The sequence below is a fragment of the Leptinotarsa decemlineata genome, unplaced genomic scaffold (assembly GCF_025532065.1).
Source record: "Leptinotarsa decemlineata unplaced genomic scaffold, Ldec_3_MD MMD2_tig00000199_RagTag_RagTag, whole genome shotgun sequence".
Lineage (NCBI taxonomy): Eukaryota > Metazoa > Arthropoda > Insecta > Coleoptera > Chrysomelidae > Leptinotarsa > Leptinotarsa decemlineata.
In genome coordinates, this window is record NW_027412544.1 from 18,495,328 (window position 1) to 18,514,709 (window position 19,382).

Genomic DNA, 19,382 nt, shown 5'->3' on the forward strand with positions numbered 1-19,382 from the left:
AAACTTTCACTCGATCAAAATAACCCAAGAATGTATCCTGGTTCATATAGACTAATATACATTCCCAAATTTGATCGGATATTTGAAAGTAGATTTTGTAACTTCGTGTACAGTTAGGTTATCTAAAAGAGAAAAAGTATGTTGGTTAAATTAAACAGGCTATCAAAAATATTTTCGAAGACATTCAAATATTCAAAGATATGGACCAGAACAGTCTAGTGTTGCCAAACATACTTTGGAGTATAACCATACAATTTGAAAAACTTGCTTAGTAAACTTCTAGATTTTTTTGGAGAGAGTTTAAAAATGAAATATGGAATGTTAAGTACGAATAGTGACTAGGGTCCTATTTCAAAAAGTCCTCTGGGCATTTTGATATTGGTATCACCTGGGCTGAAAAGTCCCAGGCCTATGAAAGGGAATTGTAGTTTCTGGTAAAGCGGAGTCCTTTTCAACACTTTTCAAACCATTGCTTCGCTTTAACGACATTTTTTCCGATCAAGAAGGAGTTTGAAATTAAAACACGAAGTTGTTTTTGATCCATTGTTTTAAAAATAACAATAGTGTCACTCTTAGCACAATAACTCACAAACTTATGAGTAGAATATCATGAGATTTCACAGATTTCTTTTGAAGGATAGTACTAACTGGAAAAGCGGGAATGCAACAAGACTAGCGTCATCTATGTGTTAGGCCCGAGACTTTTCAGTCCATGGAGTAATTAATGTATTGTCATTAAGGAAATCAATTCATAATAATCTCTTTCATCTCCCAATGAATCCCACTTAGTTGGCAAAACCTGTTTCAACATTATTAGTTTCACATTTCTGCTGTTTCACAATTCATGAACTATTGTGTTGCGATTCCAAAAATAGTTTAAAAAGGATATTAAATATGCCCCACAAAAAGAAAGCCACCAAACGCGAACTGCGACTCCAATATATTCATGGATTTTCACTCCCCCTGAAATCAAAAAACACTTTAAAATAAATGTGAATAAAGTGCAAATTACAAAATTTGACCAGAAATCTCACTGTGTTTGGATAAAATATTTATCTTCTTACTATCAATTTTGTCTATATACTTTAAAAAAAAAATTGATAAAAGTATACTTCCTGTGGATGTTTCGAAGACTTCCTCTATTCTATTCCTCAAAGCCTGATAGAAAACTGATCAAAATCACACGTAATAATGTAAATTTCAAATTCAAAATCTTTCTAAATTGAATTTGATTTCAGAGGAATGAAAACCCGTATCTAGAGTAACAAATAATAGACTACGTTTGTTTGAAAGTGGTTGACAATGTTTCGTGGTGTATTTCATCAGTTCGGACTAATATAATATAATATAATAATAAATAACAATTTTATTAAACAAAAAACTGAAATTACAAAAAAAAAATAACATGCAAGCAACAACCAAAAAAATAAAAAATTGAAAAGTTAATACAAGCTGAAAATTCAAAATATTATTAACAAGAAATGAAACTAGAAATTAAAAGTTTCCAAACCAAGTTACGTCACGACGTTTCGATTGTTAGTATCCACAATCGTCTTCGGGTGATAACTGGACTTATTCCTCCGAGATCTGACTATAGGTCATTCGAGTGCTTTCACCTATCCCCTCTTCCCTCTCTCCGCTTCATTGGTTTTAGCAGGAGATGACCATTTGGCGGGAGTTGGTCGTTTTCCGCTTGATTAGAGGTTTCCATATGTTACGTATTTTTACGCTAGCTTGGCTAAATGCGTTGTCGAACAACATATACGCGGCTTCTTTGAATTTTCTCCTAAACCAGTGTTTCTCCTTGTGGATGATTTCAGCTTGAGCCCACTTGATGAGTCCAAACATGCTCTGGTATTCCGGATTTGCTGGTTTCTCCTCGCTATGTGTGTTTCTTGTGCTCAGCAATGCGAACTTTCAATGGCATCTTAGTTTCACCGATGTATGACTCTCCGCACTCGCAGGGTATCCGGTAAATCCAATTCTTGGAATCGGAGTCCGCGTTTGGTGGCCTGGTTTTTGTGAGGCTGCTACGGATAGTGTTCCCAGATCTGAAGCAGGTCCTGATGTTATACTTGGACCCAATACTTCTTATCAGTTTGATTTAACTTTTCAATTTTTATTTTTTTTGTTGTTGCATGTATGTTATTTCTTTGTAATTTCAGTTGTTTGTTTAATAAAATTGTCATTTTTCGGTAAATCTTTTTCATTTCTTTCAGGGATTTCAAACCAATTTATATTATATTAGACAATGGAAGTCCGAACTGATGAAATAAACTAATAAACTAGTCAATCGTGATAGGTATTTGACTCGAGGATCATTTGTTTGCATGAAATAAAATTACTTTTTTTCGAGTGGTCCAAAATTCAAAAAATGCTATATAGCTGAATAGAGAATTGAAAACCGAAAACCTCTACCCCTTTTCATATAAAATTTTCAAGTGGTTGGCTACTACCCTTAGGGGGTTGAAGTGGCCGATTCAAAGTATACATATTATAGCTATTTTTCCCCAATCATTCCAGCAACTTAGCGTTAACTATATATTCATTAAGTGATTTGAGTATGAATTGAAATGAGTCTGCAAGCTTCAATCTTATTTGTCACACTTAATAATATCGAGTTATTTAAAGCAATTTGAATCTTGTTGGCTACCTTCGAAAACCATAAGAGTTCTCTGAAAGGTTAACTTTGGTCGGAGGTATTTGGAAATTGAACCAGTTGTTACGAAATTGACAGAATCTACCCGCAATTTTATTTGCGGTATTTCACCGTGCCTTTACGCCCCTATCCCAGCTGGTTGTAGGAAATTATGCGCTGAAGTTTTTGTTGTCCACCCTAATAAACTGCCTTTTATGATTTGACCCTTTTTCCCGGCTGTTTCCAAATAACCACCCATCGATCGGATCATCACCAAGAGCCAAGAGTTTATATATAGTTTATATAGTGAATATCCATTATGAGCATAATCGCCTCACTTCAAGGTTGAAAATATTGGCTAATTTCATACTCTTTCAACATTAACGTCAAACTGATCTAATCGTCGTCATGCTTGTCATAATTTGTACCTGCTCCAGTTTCGATATGTAGTCCCGTCGCTCCACAAATTCTGTAGTGATTAATGCGACTAGAGGTTCAGCCTTTGACTCGGTAATAGCTGGCAATTAGAGCGGGTGGGTACTTCCAAATTATCATTTCACGTTTCGCTTCACTGAGGCGTTGATTCATTATACTCAGCCAGTGTCCTGTTACAGCTCAGAAGAGTTTCTTTCAACATCACAATTGTCATCATAAAGTCATGAAGAGAAAAAAAAGAAACTTGTTCATAACCTTTTACTATATATTCATCATCACATATTCAGAATGTCATCACCGATAATATAAATATACTTACCGGTTTTTCCTATGATCCTATCTATGACTATGTCCTATTGATGTTGACGATGTGCAGAAAAATTCTTCTCTCTAGTTCACCAGTAAGAGCTGTCCATCTCACCTAGGCTACTATTCCCGCATTTCGGTGGTGATTCATAGTTTTTTAGTCTTTAACAAGTATTTCTCATATAGCCTAATTGACGTTTTACTTTATGATATTTTCTCTCCGAGAAGATGTCTCCATCGCAGAGAGAAAGAAGGACAATAAGTGTTTCAAGTGCTGGGAGCTAGGTTATGTTAAAGTGCACTGCAAAGGTCCGGACAGAGTGAACCTCTGCCCCAAATGCGTCCAAGCAGGATATCGAGCAGCAGATTGTGAAAATAATCTTTTTTGAGTTCATTGCGAAGAGGAAGGCCACATCTCTGGAAGTCAAAAGTGTCGGTGAGAATAGGTAAGAAAAAATCGAAGATACCTACATCGAAAGAATACTCGACCCAAGATCATATCAAATTAACACATTCAGAAGAGGAAGGCCACATCTCTGGAAGTCAAAAGTGTCGGTGAGAATAGGTAAGAAAAAATCGAAGATACCTAAATCGACAGAATACTCGACCCAAGATCATGTCAAATTAACACATTCAGAAGAAGACCTTGTCATGATTCAGAACTTGCAACTGCAAAATCCATTGGAGCTGAGATGATGCTGTGAGGAACCATAAAGACTTTTTTGTGACGAAAAGTTGAACACAGCTATTAAAGTATATTACTTCTCGTATGTTATGATGTCAGATTTAACAATTTATGACTTCTATGCTTCACCCAATGAAACTGATAGTGACTTGTTGAGAATTCTTTGGGAAATCTCGAGTATGATAGGCCACAGAATAGAAAAGGTAATTGTGGTTGGTGAATTCAATGCAAAATCCCCTCATTAGGGCAAAAACACGACAGTTAGTCACAGAATTCATGGCCGAAAATGACCTGGTTGTTGTAAATGAGGGAAATAGGACTACGTTCCCCAGAGATGAGACTATTCCTCCATCATGAATTTGACGTTAGCCACCCCAGATTTGACGAAGCGCATTATGACCTGTCATGTTAGCGATATTGAATCCCTCAGTGATCATAACAATCATATTCGAAATAAACGAAGGGGAGCTATTACCACGACGAGAACCAAAGCAAATGGAAAGGTAGCAGGTAAAGAAGTTAGATAAGGAATAATTCGTTAGTTTATGATTGAGAGTAAAATTACAATAACGGATCACTCACCAGAAGCTATCATATTCAACCTGAGTCAGATATGTGACAAAACTATGCCTGGAAAAAGGAGTGTACCAACTAAGCAGTCTGCATACTGGTGGAATAATTATATCGCTCAAGTCCATAAGGAATGCACACATATGAGAAGAATATACTCGAGGTACATTAGGCGAAACCAGACGGAGAAAATTCAACGCTTATAGGAACACTACAAGGAGTTAGAGAAAGTGCTTCAAAATAAAATTAGAGAAGCAAAACGTAAATGTTGGAGAACAGTAGACAACAAGATCGACTGTGATATCTGGGGAGATGGTTATAAAATCATTACGAAGAGTCTCACTGGGTATCCACCTAGATTACAAATGCCAATGGAAACTGAATATTGGTTTCACGTCGTGTTTCTTCGTCAATCTCCCAATCTGTCTACTCGACAGTTTAGTATCATATGTGCATACCATAGGAAGAGAAGAATGTATAAAGCTAAATAATGTGCAAGAATGCAGAGGTTTTGCTTCATCTGCTTTAACAGTACGACCTAATGCGACACAAACTACGTCTGTGGTTCTGGCAGGAACGCTAGACGACGATGGAACGTGTACAGGAGTCACTTATTACTTCCGCGAGAAGAAATATGAAAACGTAGTTGTAACGTCCAATATTAAAATAACGTTGAGAGACTTTTCCGCTTTAGCTCGTCATGAATACAATTCGATCAGTTTAATAAACGACCTTAAGTGCGAATTCAACGAAGGGTACTGCTTTGACGCCTTCGCGGGAGAATTGGCATGGGCGCCAAACCCGGAACCTAAATGTAGAAAATACGGTAAGCTGTACGAAGGTAGAGCGACTATGATTACTGAAAAGATGTCTTCGCAAGTTACGCAAACATTCGTGGTTATTGGAGAGCGAACTCGACTTTTCGTGTTGCAATTAGTACAATTAACGGAAATATTTCCGTTAATTGAAATGAAAAATTACATATGTAATTTTTCATGCTTGGGTCACCGAGTACCCTCTTATATTAGTAAGAATTAAGAGGAAACATATCGTATTCGCATGTAGATTGGGAAATCGCGAATGGAACCCCCAATTCCGATTTAATTACTTATATAAATTCTGTATTTCAAGAGTAGTTTTAACTATATGTTAGCAGAGGCAGTGAACAGAAGGTGTTTGCTTAAACGTGTATATCGTTTAGCAATAGCCCGTCAATCAAAAGACGAGACCGCTATAATATTGAAAACTCAGCCAGGATATATAGCAAAAAAAATCAGGAGAAATAATTTACTTGTTGAAGTGTTTACCAGTCATAGTAGAAATTAGGCGCGATGAACTATGTTATCAGAAATTACCTGTATTGTATAACAACAATCAAAGCCTGTTTATGACACCTGTATCTAGAATATTAAAGTAGTTTGCTCAGCAGACAGATTGTTCCCCTGCCATACCCCCAGTGTTTCATTTAGATGAGAAATGGATAGCATTCAGTCCATACTCTAGTGCAGCCGATATTCCGGAAGAAGTACGTTTAACTAACCATGATGAAGTGAAATTCCATAAAATACGGAACATTGTCCGAACACAGAGATGAGACAAGCTCAAGACAATTTAATTTTCGCCGCAGAGAGGCAAGCCATAAATAATATTTTAATCAATAGGATAGCCGGAAGACCTGTGCCTAGCCAAGGTATAAATTCGATGAACATATTCTCCGAGGTAGAAATGGAAAAACAGCGAAATCAACAGTGAAAAAGCTTTATAGTTGGTTTGCAGTTATCGGAGAATGGACCAGCGGATTGTTAGGAATGTACGTTTGTGCAAGGCTAATTAAGTTTCTAATTGAAACCTTTGTGAACATGATAGCGTTGCATCGATTAAAAGGATGCCCAATGTATCTATTATTTGCCATGTGGGATACATTGACGGTTTTCGTAATGCTTCATCATCGTGAAGATAAAAATGGCGACAATGTTGGACGCGACCCCGAGAGAGATGATAACCATACGAGGTCATGTAAATTTATGTAATAGTTATAAGAAAAATACCACTAGAGATATGTATATAATAAATTCCCTAATAGGATGTAACCCAGGTTCTAATTATCGCGCAAGATAAATGGTTTTTCATCCCTATTTAATAAGCCGAGACAAGGTTTGAGCTCAGTATCAGCGACGACGACGCGAGTGCCTAAGTTACTAACGAAGTCTGTGTTAAAGTACTCTAAGCCGGGAGAAGTGCGTGCGACCTTTAAAATAGAAAGTGTGACGTACGGGAATAATTCAAACAGTAAATAAATATAAAAGAAAAACTGAGTTCACGGGAAAAAAAAGTGCGAGTCACTGAGAAATATTAAAACCGTCGAACACGGACGCGCTAAGATACATGACCAATCCGGAGTGTAAACGAGAGATACTCCGGGTAGTATTAAAATTTCTTGTGCTGGACATTGATCAAATTCCTGTGACAATGGATAGACAGGATTTGATGGCAAGGAGAAGTGCCACATCATAGTGTGCCACATCATAGTGTGCCACATCATAGTGTGCCACATCGCATACACACGGACATTGCTAGAATTGGAAATAGACCGCTGCGACTGTCTATGGTGTCCAGAACCGATGAGGCCCCCCAAGTGATACCTCCGCCAAGAGACGCCAGGTATCATCCATATAGCCGACCAGAACGCTAGTGGACAGAGACCAGGATGCAAGAGATCCAACCACTACCAGGATGCAGCGGGACAGCTAGGAATTTTCTAGGCCAATCACCAGCATGGGCCGAACTACCCCCGCCGATGTTGAGAATCGGGACCCCACCTGAAGGACGTAGAGACTCCTCTGTACACAGTGAGCCGAGAAACGACACGCCTACTACTACCTCCCCGGTCGTATCACCATTAGGTACACCAAGATGCTCCTGATGTCCAGGTGCACCTCCACCATCCATAGAAAATGATCTGTTCGGACCGGACGTAGGAGAACTCCCCCTACTCGAACCGGTGCGCACGACGTACCGCCGCGTTATGAATGGGCCAAAGAACAAGATATTGATTGTAAAGAAAAATCCCCGAGATAGCGACAGCGACGAATAGGAGAAGGGAGAAAGAAATCCAGACATATGTAAGTTTAGTTAAGATGAATTAGTATATATGTGACTAGTAACCTTGTAGCAATTGGCGCACGAAACGATATCAGGTATTATTATTTTTACCAAAAATAAGAAAAAAACTAATAAAATCAACAGTACCTAATTCTTTAAGCGTTGAAATAGGCTAAGTAAGTAGGTTAGGAATGAATAAGTACGCCAAAAGTAATATAGAAGTTTAATATTAATTTGTTTGAGACAAAAAGACTTGAACTTGCAATAAGGCAAATCGAGAAACAAAGCATGACTCTAGTCGCGATGAAGACATAGTATATGTCCTCATCTTTTTGTTAACGAGGGAGGAATGTGACGAGCCAAAATTAGACTGGGCCAGAGACAAGTCAATTTAATTAACATAAAGTGAACCCAACTTTCGGTCGAGCTCAATTAGCTTAATTAGGCGAAAGTCGATATGCATTCTACCCGGCGGTGAAGATAAGAGATGTCGGTATTGGTATAATCATTAAACTGTCACCGCTAACTTTCCGTCGATAATTAATGGGGTCGGAATTCTGCGATGATCAAAAGAAGTCGCCGGCCGATGGTGTTTGTCAACAACAGCTGCGATAAACAGGTGTTTGGATAATTACGTCATTATTCGTGCTATAAATACGACATTAGATCCTCATTGAAATCATGAGACCATGATTAACCTTCGAGCGGAAACTATCTTCGTCAGAGAAAGTATAAATACGCGAAATTAATAAAAGAAAAATGTAATTAATCTAGGGTGTCCGTCAAATTTAAAGTGCTTGATTAGTAGTCACGTGAAAACAAATGTGTAAAAGTTGAAGAAAAGCGATCAGTTTTCAATCTGGAAGTAATTCGAATAAGTTTTAGTCGTGAAAACAAAAAGTTAAAAGAAATGATGGATTATTGTCAAACCAGGAAAATGAAAACTCATATCATGATTTTGAAACTTTCCATACGTGATTATAAGCGCAGTGGATAAAAGAATCTACCTCCGATAGATAAAGCGTAATGTGTTTAAATCTGAATTCGAGAAACTTAACAAAAAGGTACCGCTACTCCTCCTGAGAATCTGTTCGAGATAACAGAATGTCCGTTTGTTTGTCGATTGTGACCTAATATAAAAGGTTAATACTGTTTATTATACCTTAAGACTAATTGACTATATGGGTGATAAGTTACCGAGCATTTATCGGAATTATGAAGTCATTGAATATTTATGCCCTTATTGATTATCAGTTATACAGGGCTATTCAAATTCGTTTCTGTACATGGGGATCTCGTAAACGATAAGAGATACAGTCTCGGTTAAATTATGGCAAAGTTGCGTATTTCAGAGACTTATTCAATGATGTAAAGAAATCGAATATAGCTCTTTTGGTTCTGGAGATTTACAGGAAAAACTAAAAAATCCCAAATTATTTTTTGCCTATATCTTCTTTATTCGCAGACATATTGAAAATCTGTCCACATTTTGCTTTTGGCACTTGATGTGGGCTCTCAGAATATATCCATGAATCTTTTATACAGGGTGCCATCTGACTTAGGCCACCCTCATCTTTGAATTTTTAAATACTGACCTGTATTTTTTGTTGTAGTTTTTGGATAGTAGACGTTCACTTTATACTGAGAAATTGGATTCAATTTTATATTTCGGGATTTTTCGGTAATATTCGATTATAATTGTGTGAATTATTCCCTTTTAAATTACGGCCCTGGAAATTGGTTGACTGAGTTGAATTCAACCGACACTATCTCTCATCGTTTACGAGATCCCCATGTACAGAAACGAATTTGAATAGCCCCGTATATTATGGTTGCGTTTATTACATTGCATATGATTATGTCTTAGGAAGTTGACGAATAATTATGTCCATGTTAATTCTGTATTATGCATTTACAATCAATTTGGTAATGGTTTACAGAGTTATTTATATCTATGTTAATTGGGTTACGCGTTATTGCAATTTATGTCCTGATTTGTTTTTAAGCAAGTGCAGTTTGTCAGGAAGTTAATACGGTGATTATGTTTTTATATGATGATCCATGTAGACTGTAATGGAGTAGAGTTTATGATGTCATGTTTCATTTTTTGGAAATTTTTATATTTGTAAAATGTTGATGTATCTAGGTGTGAATAACCTAATTGTATTATGGTCTCTGATAATTAATATAGTATTTTAAAATTTTACAGGCATATCAAGTATTTATGAATGATCGGTAAAACCTATCAAATTTGTTTCTCCTAATTGAGTACGAGTGATCTTCGTAAAGGTGTGTCAGAAACAATGATTATACATTGGTTCAGATCCTGAGTAACTGGCGTAAACTGGCGTATTTGTTGTTCATGATAGAAATCACCGGTATTAATGTTAAAGTACATGTCATTTTTTTATGTAGATAAAACTTTTTGACAATGTAAGTCGAAGATTTATGAAACAACACCCGCTGTTCTTGATAAAGGTAGTTTCTGAACTTAGTATTAAGTTATTTAATAAATGTTAAAACGTACGTTGATTCGTGTTTCAGTTGGTTTATAATAAAACATCTAGTTGCCCAAAAAAATCTCACCTGTTTGGGAACAGCCGCTCGATTCCAAACAGGAGTGGCATACTTAAGACGTTTCGAATTTCCCATCTATCTTCTCCGGTATAACAGCTCCCGCACTGTAGAGAGAGTAATTCGAGCGATCTGAAGGTATGAAGTACGGCAAGTTGAAAAAAAACCGTTTAAAATCTGTTTTCCGTTAATCAGCTGTCGCCCCCATACGAACGACAACTCTCAGAAGTTGGGAAACTTGTGCGAGCTAAAGACTAACGAGGTCTTACCTTTTAATATGTGATTCCTAACACGGGCCATCGTATGAAATCAGGTCGGCGTGGTGGTTCATTCTCCCCCTATGTTAAGTGTCTAAGGCACAAAACATAGTGTACAACCACAGAGAGTGTGCCATTACGTTTACAACGTCCGTTATTGATCACAAATCGTTTCTCTTGAACATTTAGTTCTTTAAAATTACCCTTATCAGTAATATATGGTGAAGATGCAATATTGTTTCCACATAAACATGATTTACTTTGATTTTTACTAGTACCTTGTGGTTGTTCTGGATGTACACTGGCGTCTGATGCTGCATCTGCCATTCTAATACGTTTAGTTAAGTCCAATTCTTCAGTTTCAGAGCACTCTTCACTCGTTTTTTCATCAATAAACTCATCATTCTTATAGTACTTACTAACTTTAGGCTGTTTAATCTTTTCTTCCGACTCCTTTTTTCTCTTTTGCTCCTACTCAGATATTTTCTAGAACTATACATGTTGATATCTACTTTGCCTTTATTGCAGGTCAGGTTCAATAAAAAAAACTATAAAAAATCAAAGACAAAGAAGACCCATTGTCACCGCAATCAAACGAAGAATGTGTAGTACAGCACTTCGTACTGGGATTCCCCTAACTCCATGCTTTGGAAAATCGCCAGCGCCACGAAAAAAGTACTTTCTCGTTTGATAAAATGCAGGAATTTGTATAATATGGTCTTTGACAGCGGCGGCTAGTCAGAGGAGGCAAGGGAGGCTTAGCCTCCCCATAAAATTTGAGGCTATTCATCGCAATAAATTAAAAGATATTGACAAATAATTATGATTATTTTTTTCTAAAAATGCTTGGGTATCATTACTTTACCATTGATTTTTAATATAAATACATAATATGCCCGAAAAAACACTATCACTCACTACGTAGTACGTACCATACTGTATCCTGCATCAACAAAACACAAACGCACCGCCCATGAACGAATAAACTATCAACCCGAAATAATAAATGCCATACGTTGCAAGCCAAGCCAAGCCTTCGACCGCTTTAAAAAACAGAGGCTCCACGAAACCGATCCAACCAGCGACATACGTCCCGATTTGTAATTTCAGTTGAAGAAATTATAGCGTCAGAGGAGGCTTGCCTTCAGTTGGTCTCCGTTAGTGTACGAATGCGTTTGTTTTTTATTTAATTATTCGGACGGGATACCGAGACGGACCGGGACTAAAAAATATTCCGGTAAATCGTTTTAGTGTTTCTTGATAATATTTGTTATTTGTGTATAAAACAGGCAGTATTATTTAATAGCAGTGCTTTTTGGTAATATTTTTAATGTGTTTCTGAAGTGTTTTCTTTCAATTTCAAGGTGTTTTCAGGTTTTCACTTTTCGGTAATTTTTTTTTTCATTTATTATGGATAAGTTGGACGAAATTAAAAAATCTGACGATATAGTCGATTGGTTGCTGACAAATAATTTCAAGTCTTTATCTTATGATAATAAATTTTACATTATTAAAACTCTGGGAAGGCCTCAACCAAAATCGTGGATTTAATATTAGTTAGTACGATAAATGCGATTGGTTAACCGGCTCCATTAAACGAGAAAAACTTTTTTGTTGGCCCTGTGTTTTATTTTCCGTACAAATCGAATACCAAACGTGGTCTAAAATAGGATACTCCGATTTAAAAAATTTACCTCGTGTTATGGGGCAAAGTAATTTTTTTGCATGATCTACACATGTTTGTATAGAGTTGATTTTTTGAAATTAGGGAGGGGAGGTTGGTGTTGGAGCCTCAGTGGTGTAAGGCACTCATCAACAAAGTGCTGAGATAGAGCCGAAAGAAGTTCACCATACACGCTCACGCTGCCTTCAGACTGCCGCCGCGGGCTGAGGCTCACATCTATGACTCGTCCTGCTGGGCAATGCTACAGTCTATAGGGTCTCGTACAACTCATCTATGCCTGGACTGCAGTATAGGCACTATAACAACCCTAGAGGAGACAACCCCGAAACAAAAACCAGCGTGTAGCCTGAAGAAGCTGCCCCATACCGTAACCCTATGGTCATGTCTGATTGGAACGGGGGCCTGAGCTTTGCCACTTGGGCTGGAAGGAAAGCAACCTCTTTAAAAATATCCTCCTTGACTGGAAGGCGGTTCTAGTCACCAGCGACCAAATTCGACGTAACAAGCGAATTTCGTTTTATATAGCCTTCTTCTTGGAATAGGTGTCACCCTAGTTGCGACCAGCGATTGTTCCTACTCGTGGGAACAAAAACAGAATGAGCAATAATAATTCTGAAAACGAACAAAAATCTGATGACGAGTAATCCAAAAACTATGACCAACAACTTTTCCACAAAGGAATGTTCATAGGTCGCCCAAGATCAAGTTCCTTTAGCCGAACAAATAATCGTGGCAGATAAAATTGCTAAAGAATGTGAAGAACAGCTATTCACAGAAGTGCATTATAAAAAAAGGCAAAGATCCAATCCAGACACAGTAATGCGTAACCAAAAACAGGCAAAAATTCAATTGCTGACTTGCATCACCAGCAGAGCTCAATTCAGAGCAAGCAGACAAACCTGAAATACACACTGAAGCCCACAAGACCCCCTCCACTATTTATTGATGGAGTTGAGAATATACAAGCTTTATTGAAATTACTATAAGACGTAGCAAAAGAAGAATATATGAAATCAAAGTACTACGAGGCGACATATTTAAAATACAATCCATCATCTATACAGTTCTAAAGGCTATAGATACAGAATTTTATAGTTACCAGCCAAAACCAGGCCGCAGTTTTAGAGTTGTGCTAAAAAATCTACATCCATCTACAGACAAAGAGGAGATAAAAATAGTTATTGAGAAGCTTCACCATAAAGTAACAAATGTCTGGAATATTCAGAACTCAAGAATAAAACAGGCGTTATCAATGTAGAAAATTGAACGAGAGCCTCGTGAAAATAATAAAGACATATATAGCGTTGAATGTTTACTACTGTCGCATATCATTCGAAGCACCCAGACCAAGGCGAGTAATCCCTTAATGCACTAATTGCCAATATTACAACCCCACATAAAAGTTCTGCAATAGAAAGCCCAGATGCGTCAAATGTGCACGGAAAGACAGATCAAAAGATGTTAAATGTGTCCTCTGCGAGGGAAATCATTCAGCTAACTACAAAGGCTGCACAGTCTACAAGGAGCTGTTGAGAGTCTGATATCCCCCTCCAATTACCAAAGTTAGAAAAAACCCTGGATACACTAGAAAGGAACAAGAACCTACAAATAAATCAACAAATAATGGAAAATTGGACATATCTCAAGGGTTTGACCACGTGTGGCATGAGGGATTGTGATTCAAACTGAAAAATTGGCTACCTGATCAACTTTGCAGAATATTGAAATCCCTTCTCCAGCAGCGCTATTTCATAGTATAACAAGGGGAAGCACTATCTGATCTCAGCCCTATAAAAGTAGGAATTCTGTAGGGCAGCATACTGGGTCCCATACCATACTTACTCTTCACTGCGGATCCGCTGACATCTGAATATTTATTTACTGGAACCTTTGCTGACAATACCGCTATACTAGCTACACATAGCGACCCAAAAATAGCCTCACAAATACTCCAGAAAGGGCTAAACGACATATCCTACTGGCTCAAAAAGTGGCGGATGAAAGCAAATGAAGAAAAATCAGTCAATGTAACATTCACTTCAAGAATAGACTCTTGTTCTTCAGTCATACTTAACAACATTGCAATCCCACAGGCAGATCATGTGAGATACCTTGGATTATACTTGGACAAACGACTTACCTGGCAAAAAAATATTTTTACTAAGAGAAAGCAACTTGGTATTCAATCGCGAAAACTGTTTCTCGAAAACAAAATACTTCTGTACAAGGCAATACTTAAGCACGTCTGGACGTATGGAATCCAACTGTGGGGTACTGCATCCCATTCAAAAATTGAAATCATACAAGGGTTTCAAAATAAAGCACCCTGCATGATAACCATTGTTCCCTGATTTGTACCCAACGAATTATTTCACTGTGATCTACACATGCCCACTGTGAAACAGAAAATTATACACCATACCCGAACCAATAAAGAGCGCATCCAACGACACCCAACGGCCACGAAAATAAATGTTTCATCAATAAAAAGATGGACTTGTATTTTTCAAGCAATTTTCTGATCGTCAACGTTCATATAATATCGTGAAATCAAATTGTTCCGAGTTCCTCAGAGTTTTATAAATGCGATTATAATCAAATAAATCATTATATCTCAGCAACGACTGATTCAGTTAGTTGTTGCTGCGACTTTGAGTCATAACCTTCAATATGCCCCCTTTCGGCGGCAAGTAATGCATTGCCGCCGAAAGGGGTTCCATTTTTTTTTTCAACAGAAAGCGGGTTTTGTTACATCTCTTTCGATTGATTTTTCAATTATTTTTCCAGCACTGATTTATTTTTATAAATCGAATCAGTTGCTCTTGAGTAATTAATAATTTTATATTCATTTTGAAAATCTGCAAACTGCAAACAAAATAGTGATTTCAGGAGAAAATTTAATCAAAAGTCACTCTAGTGTAATTCCTGCCAATAATGTTTGTTTACGAATCCAATTTGCTTATATACTATAGAATGTTTCTGGAGTAATTTCGTTAATAGTAGCTCTAATCATAACCATGAGCTCTGGAAAAGACTGGTTGTATAACAAATCCCCTCAAAAAAATCTGAGGGACCTCATTTGTACCTCTACTGGTTTGGATCATTATCATCTAGCCACTTCCATCCTGTAGTAATGAGGAGGTATCTCACCTTGCTCAAACGTAACAACAGTTAAAAACTAATAAAATTGTTACTTAGGAACGGATGATCTCATTTTTCAAAAATGAAACAGTGTTGTGAAGAGTGACGCAACAACTATTGTCTTTCTTATCAAAAATTACTAACAAAGATGATTTTTGGAGTATATTTTGTCAGATCTTCGTAGCTTGTCCTGTTTAAAAGTTAAAAGAAGGGGATATTTATGTTCGCACTTTGTGAAATACAAATAATAAAGAACCAATTATGCTGACTTGTTGACTATGGATTGACAGAAAACCTTCACACTAATAGTTCATTTTGCATTACTCTACGAGCACTTTCTGTTTATTGTACAAAAGATAAAATAATAATTCAGTCATGAGCAGGACCTCTGATGACAATTTTTCAAAAAGATTGCATAGTCGATGCTATTAAATGCCTTGGATGGATCTAGAAACAGCCCCATTGATTTTAACTTCATCTCGTTAACCCGAGTTGACTTTTTGATAAACATTCAAATTGTATTTTAGCTGTATTGAGTTGGAAATATTTAAATAAAATTACCTTATATTACCTAATTACACAAATACAAAGCTTAGATCTTTTTTGGTTTGTTAGTGCATTAGATCTTACTTGAAATATTAACATTAATTGAAAATAAATTTCTAAAGCAATTGAAATTGCCTTTATTTGAATACAGGGATAGAATATGAATTGAAAAATTTTCTTGAAATTGTTTCTCAGCACCAAAAAAAATTACTACCCGAAATGTGTTTATGGTTAATGAACTTTAAGCTACATCGCATTCCTAATAATGTACTTCATTCAGATTCCCTACAAGTGCAAAAAAGAATTTGGACTTACTTACCCGGTGAGGATGAATCTTGTGGAATAGGCGGTGGAAAATCCATTGATGGCCAGATAGGAAAAGGATTTGAAGGAGAAGGTTCTCCTAAAGATGTATCTAACATGTGGGAAATATCCATGTGAGACTCTTCTCCTGGAAAAATAAAAATACAAATGAAAACAAAAACATCAATCAAGTCAATGAGAAGTACCTAATAATTATGACAGTAATAAATGAATATTATCGGAGTTTGATCCTAACACCAAACCGTTTTTTTAACACCTCAACACGTGTTTCAGTCACCAAGTGGTAATCTTCAAGAGTAAGATTAAACTAACTGTTTTATCATATTAGTTTGAAAATATCCATATAGGACGAAATTGCAGTAACGAAAGTAACAAATAAAAGTGGTAAAAAATATAGAAAGTTTCATTTCTCATTTTTCATGATGAATTAGCCGCGGTGGTAGTTTGTTGTGGAATTGGCCGCGGTGGTAGTGCGCCCGACTCACGATCGGAAGGTCCTGGGTTCGATTCTCGCCTCGACCAGATATTTTTCTCGAGAGAATTTATCTGGTTGAAGCTGGAATGATTCTGCAACCGTGTTAGGAATCACACGTTAAAAGGTAAGACCTCGTTAGTCCTTAGCTCGCACAAGTTCTCAACTTTTGACAGTTGTCGTTCGTATACGGAATATTCGTCGGAACAGCACTCAAGAAAAATTATTGGCAAACCGCAGACACGTGTTTCTGGCTATTGGCCTCATCAGCGCGGTGTAGCTAAGTCAAAGATGGGCAAAGATGGTGTGTTGGTGTCACACCAATAGGTGGTTCCACTTATATTATAACTGCGTTTACGCAGTTATTTTTATCAAGTACTTTTCTGGTTTTTCACGTTTTGTCTTTTGTCTGATCAATATGGGAATGATCAGAAAGTACTTATCTATATAAATATATATATATATATATATATATATATATATATATATATATATATATATATATATATATATATGACCTAAGACGTGTTTTTCGCATTTTTCGTATAGTTTAGTTTGAGGTTTCTCCGATTCTGTGGTTGGTGTCACTGTTGTGCGTATACTGTCTTGCGTATATGCTCTTGCTAAACGACAGTGGATCAGTCTTCCAGAGTATATGTCATTTAGGATTAGCAGTGTATGGCTCTTCCGTAGAACTGGCAATATCGCTTTAAGGGCATTTCGTGATAAATCAGTAAGAATGTAGAAAAAACGTTTGAGAATAACGTTAACTTTACGATATGGACTGGTAGTTGATGAAATTATAGTTTACTTCACCTGATAATGTAATACAATAATGATTACATTGTCATCAGGAATTTTCATTTTAAAATAATGATTCATCCACATATATAATTGCACATCAATGGCACCAACTATCTTCAAATACTTTGAAGTTCGGAGTCGAACAATCCATTTTTCAAATTGGAATTTATTGTGGCTCACACCTATTCACACTCGGCCAAATAAACCCAGTGAGTGGTCTTTCAGGTCAGATGGTAAGAGTACGGCTCTGCCGAACTCTAAGAACCTAATTCGGTCCCCAGAGAGGCAGGCACAAAGTATATTCTGTGTACTCATTTCTAATATTGTTTCAAAGAAATACGCTATTTACCTATTGAAATGATGAAAATATGTCTATTCCAGAGGAGATTGTTTTCGAAAAAAATGTATTCAGGTGAAATTCTTTTCTTGAAAGTAATTTATTCAGATCATACGTACTATTGAGTTTCATTCAATAGAAAGGTACCTACTGATGTCATTCAGTTGAAATTATTTTTTGATATAATGTGAACATACACATAAAAAAACAACATAAAAAAATAATTTTTTATTTTGTAATTTTTAGAATTATGTTGTTTTCTCATCATTCAATAAATAGTTTTTGAAACATGATCTTTTAATTTGGAAAAATATCAAAAACGTTCAAAACCCATTCACTTCAATAATAAAATAACTTGCCCTTGACAAGGGAGTTGCTAACGTGAAATCGAATGGAATGCATTGCTATTCGAACTATTTACTCGAGTAACTGACCTTTGTTAGGAAAATTTTGGGGCCACTATAAATAATATATTTCAGGACCTCTTGAAATAATTACCCAATGGTCATCAAACTAATGGTAGGTGAGCAAGGAATTCCAAATCGAGAAATTGAAATATATTGGAGAATAATTACTTTATTATAGATATGTATTTACTATTTTTTCATAAATTTTGATGAGCTCACTAGAAGTCGAACAGATTTATTCCACGGTATTCTGTAATTCCTGTAAATAATTCCTCCTCTGTTAAAATCTATTTTCAATTCCTCAATTTTTGATAGTTTTTGAGTTATGATCGAATAACTGGATGTCATTTTTTTCACCTCAATTTGTTAATGATAATTGAATCTACTATTACTGTAAATTCACAAGTGGGTTTGCTTGGCCTATTCTAATTAAAAAAAGTTAATCTCAAGAAATATACCAAAAATTAAAATTTAATGAGCGAAATGGTTCAAATCGTTCAACTAGTTTGTGAAAAAGAAGTGATTAGATTACAACAGTATAATGTGCGATCTAACATTTCATCAATTGAATTCAATATCAATTCATAATCTCACAATCGTCATGTGAAAATATTTCTGGAGCATGTTATATTAATCGCTTCATTACTCTGATAATGCCAACTAAGTTCACTTGTAGATGAAACCCATTGGAAAAGGAAGCAAATATGACAAAAATAAAATGAAAAAAAATTATGGGCGATTTAAGCTCGGAAAATGGAAGGGGGCGAGTTATTAAAAGTAAAAAACGGTTTATCGCGATTTCCGCTTCTTGTTCCTTAAGATCTCTATTCTTTGATGGTGTGAAAAAAGTATACATTACTATTGCAAATTGTCTCAGAAAATGCAAAAAAAAAATGAAAAAAGTCGCATCTGAAAATTGTTTTTTCATCATTATGTTAAATTCTGAGAATTCTGAGCTATTTATTGAAATTTTATTCAAATAATCATGATATTTATTTTTTCAAGCCATGTTCTGGAAATGTAGAAGATCTATTTTTCACGTCTAATTGTTTCAAATATGAATCTTTCAAAAATATTGTTGCATTTCTGCATTGTTTTTC

The 19,382-nt window shown here is 36.2% G+C and overlaps 1 protein-coding gene across 6 annotated transcripts in view; it reads right to left on the minus strand.

Moving 5' to 3' along the window:
* LOC111504298 (uncharacterized) overlaps positions 1-19,382 on the minus strand; it is a 94,527-nt gene that overhangs the window by 18,853 nt on the left and 56,292 nt on the right. For 4 of the 6 annotated variants that reach the window (XM_074173112.1, XM_074173116.1, XM_074173113.1 and 1 more), the window contains exon 4: positions 16,258-16,389. In XM_074173112.1, the coding sequence (XP_074029213.1) occupies positions 16,258-16,389 (132 nt within the window). Of the gene's footprint in view, positions 1-820; positions 964-15,342; positions 15,402-16,257; positions 16,390-19,382 lie in introns of those variants that run through there. The other 2 variants (XM_074173114.1, XM_074173115.1) reach the window with 2 other exon arrangements.